This window comes from Macrobrachium rosenbergii, chromosome 26 (assembly GCF_040412425.1).
Source record: "Macrobrachium rosenbergii isolate ZJJX-2024 chromosome 26, ASM4041242v1, whole genome shotgun sequence".
NCBI lineage: Eukaryota > Metazoa > Arthropoda > Malacostraca > Decapoda > Palaemonidae > Macrobrachium > Macrobrachium rosenbergii.
In genome coordinates this window covers 32,022,647-32,026,624 of record NC_089766.1, presented here as the reverse complement: position 1 = coordinate 32,026,624, position 3,978 = coordinate 32,022,647, and the positions used below count along the sequence as shown (strand labels likewise).

At 33.7% G+C, this 3,978-nt stretch overlaps 1 protein-coding gene across 1 annotated transcript; it reads left to right on the top strand.

Moving 5' to 3' along the window:
- The first annotated feature begins 342 nt into the window (after nt 1-342).
- On the top strand, nt 343-1,095 carry LOC136852801 (piggyBac transposable element-derived protein 2-like). Its single transcript, XM_067127702.1, has one exon. The coding sequence runs from the start codon at nt 343-345 to the stop codon at nt 1,093-1,095; it is 753 nt and encodes a 250-aa protein (XP_066983803.1).
- The last annotated feature ends 2,883 nt before the right edge of the window (nt 1,096-3,978 follow it).

Below are 3,978 nucleotides of genomic sequence, written 5' to 3'. Positions count from 1 at the left end.
TATTATCATTATCAAAATCATTATTTTCATCATCATCATCGTTTATCGTTATATGAGTGTTTTATCATCTTCATTTTTTTTTTATAGCAACCACCACCACCACCACCATCATCATCATCATCTTGTTGTTTTTTTGTTGTTGTTGATGTTGCTGTAGTCGTCGTCATCATCGTTCGTCGTTTTTGATGTTGTTTATATCTATTTTCTCATTCAGCTCACAATTTTCTACATGAATAAATCTGCACTTGATGCGCATTTCTATTATATGATACAACATAATTCTTACTGGAAAAGCATCAGGTTCCTAAATTATTCCTAAGCTGTTTTGATGCAAGAATCTGAATGTTTTCTAATATATTTACTCTTTCTTTTTCGGGGCAAATACCCCTCGAGTGCACTCGATTCCTACGTGATGCTGCTGAAATAGTTACTCAATCAAATTCTGAAGATATTGATATCGTCATTCTACCTCCTTCTACTGGCGATCAGCCTGCTGACAGTGATGAGGAAAATGAGGACGATGCTCTTGATAGGGAAGGTAGGCCTGATGAGATTGGCGGAGAGCCTGAAGTTCATGAAAATGAAGACGAAGAGGTCGAAAACTTCAGAGAAATAGGAAGGTGGCATAGAAGGGAAAATCTATCATTTGATCTACACTCACTTCCTGCAGGTGATTGTGAAGCTCATTTAGGAGAAGGAATGTTTGAGATATATAAGCTGTTCTTCCCGGATGAGATCCTTAGCCATCAGATCGCACAAACGAATTTGTATGCTGAACCAGATAAAAACGACAAGGGTTTCTGTGTTGATGAGGAAGATACGCTAAAGTTTTTGGCATTAGTTCTGATAAGTGGATATCATAGTGTGCCCTCTGAGAATGACTATTGGTCGACAAGTCATGACTTAGCTATACCAATATTACCTAACACGGTGAGCAGAGAAAGGTTCAGATCCATCAATAAGTACTTTCATGTTGCAGATAACAATAATCTGGCAAAATCAACAATGGCAAAGATTTTACCCCTTCTTGATATGCTCAAAGAGAATTGTCAAAAACATGGTGTTTTTCATGAATTTCTGAACATTGATGAATGATTGATCCCTTATCATGGCCATCTTAGTGCTAAGAAATTCTTCGAAATAAGCCTGTCTGATTTGGTTATAAGATGTGGATGATGTGCAGTGCTGTTGTGATCCATATAACTTTTCAATTTACTGTGGTAAGGATGAAAACAGGAAGCTGCCACTGGGATCTCAAATCTTTATGTACATGTTGCAGTCACATGTCATAGTTTTTGACAACTTTTTTCACCAGTTATGCATTGACGGTTGATCTTACAAAACAAGGCTTCCGTGCTTGTGGAACAATCAGAGAAATAAAGGAATGGATGAGTAGATGTATTTTTTATACCAAGACCGTACCTCCTAAGTGTCCAACGTTCCTATTTTGGGAACGCATTAAAAAACAATAAAGGAAATAATAAACTGAAGATTTTTGGCTTTATTATCATAAAGTGCACCTAAACAAGTAAGTTTTGAGATGTTCATGCCTCTACTTAAAATCTTCCAATGTGCAGACATTTTCAACAATCCACGACGACACTACCAACTTGCTTCGAGTTTATACTTTTTGTGCTTTTTCATCCATCCTCACCAGCATTTTAGAAGACTAAGTTTTACTTTCATCGCATATCACTGAGAAACTTCTCAACCAGCAATCTGTTTCCGTTAATATTATTAAATATGGTGCTCAGCATTACCCATTTACCGTAGGATTATTGTATGAATATATTGGATATAGGGAGCGGATGAAAGTTATCTACCGTTGGAGAAAGTGGCCTGAAAATAATAAGCTAATCATTTCTTCTCCTTTTACTGAAAAAAAGATTTGCTTCTATTAGTGACGTTGGCGTTTTTCACATTTAAGCTGACATTAAATTAGTGTTTGGCGTTTATTGCTGTTCCGGCTCAAGTGTCCATAATTTCAAGATTTTGTGTCATTGTCTTTTCATGACCCATTTTTTTTTTTTACTAGACATGACTCACCCGCCCATTGGCCTCCCCTTCAAAGAATAAAAAAGAATAGAGATCTGAAGACTTTTTTATTTACCTCAGTGTGCAAGACCTTTTGCGAGACTTTCCAGTTTGGAAAGCGGTCTATATTAGGTATGATTTAATTGGTCATTGTGTAGCGGCACTAATGAACTCGCGTGGGTCCTTCTTCAACTGTTCTGATTCTGAAAGTACGTCATTCTTAGAGCTATTTAAAAATGCATTGACATTATCTTCTGTTTACGGTATTTTCCATATGAAAGCATAATACATCTTCTGAGAAAGGCCTGATAAAAACGAATATTTTTATAAGAAATAACAATATAAAAATCCACTTTTCAATTATTGCTGAAGAGGTAAATATGAGGTTGTGCATAAAAAAAAAAAAAAAAAATAGAAACTTGCCAAAACCTTAAAGATTTAAGTGTTTCTTGAAGCATTTTAATTCCCATAGTGTATTTCTAGTAACTGAAGAGATGAATGAGTAAGTTTTCCTTCTCAATTTATTTTTCTCCATCCCTCGGCAATTTTGATATGACCGAGAGCAAGAGTCTGAGTACATTTGCTCTTCTATTCAATGCTAAGTAGCATACAACAAAAGTTTGTCAGAAAAGGAGAGAATGGAGAAGGGACAGTCTCTTTCTAACCATGTTAAACAAAGTCTTTTATCAACAGAGTTAAAAAGAAAACTGGGTAAGCCCCAGTTAAAATAACACTTGAATTTTGAACGGGTTTTAAAGTGAACCCACGAGCCTAGTTCTGAATCGCTCGTCTCATTATATAATTTTTTTTTATTGCGTTGAAAATTAAGCCCTTCGGAATCTTTTCCTATATTTCAGACTGTGTTTACGGGTGACAGTTAATTCATAATAAATTTCATTAGAAGATTTGAATGTGAAATGATTTTTATCCTTTTATTTTTCGAAGGATTTCTTCTCCAATCCTGATCTATTTCTGAGTGATATCCTCTCTTGTTTTCACTCAAGAAAAACGTGCGCTTCCATAATACGGCTAGATCTATTGATCTGCAATTAGGAGAGAGAGAGAGAGAGAGAGAGAGAGAGAGAGAGAGAGAGAGAGAGAGAGAGAGAGAGGGGTCCATTTGTACTTCTCATATCAGCGTTGAGTAAATTCAGTGATCACAGCAATAAATGTCAATCATCAGCCACATTGAATGTCGTCAGTGATTAATTAGTTTATATCCACTCATGAAATGACTTTGACTGGAGCGCCATTTAATCTACAAAGAATATAAAACTTGTAACCGCTTATGGAAGACACGTGCCAACAAAATCACAAACACTGCGGTGTTACGTACTTACGAATATATGATGTCAAGCCTTATGTGGTTTGGTAAGCACTTAGTGGTCTTAAAACACACACGCAATATATATATATACCCAAAGCCAAATCAAAAAAGTCCTTCAAAAGAAGGCATATATATAAAAATGGGAATAAAAGCACGTTAAAAAGAAAAAAAAAAAATATATATATATATATATATATATATATATATATATATATATATATATATATATATATATATATATATATATATATGTGTGTGTGTGTGTGTGTGTGTGTGTGTGTGTGTATACTGTATATATATATATATATATATATATATATATATATATATATATATATATATATATATATATATATATATATATATATATATATATATATATATATATATATATATATATATATATATAATATTTATATACATATAGATATAGATACTGCATAGCTCTTATTCCGTTGACATTCGATGTCAACGTTGCTGTACTTTCCATCACTTCTTGCGCCCTCGTTTCCTTTCAGTTGAAATTAAGAAAACAGTATACTGTTATTTAAACAAATTTTGTTCTTGAATTTGTTTTTTCCAGTTTGGAAAGATATATCAATAAATAAATATAACGT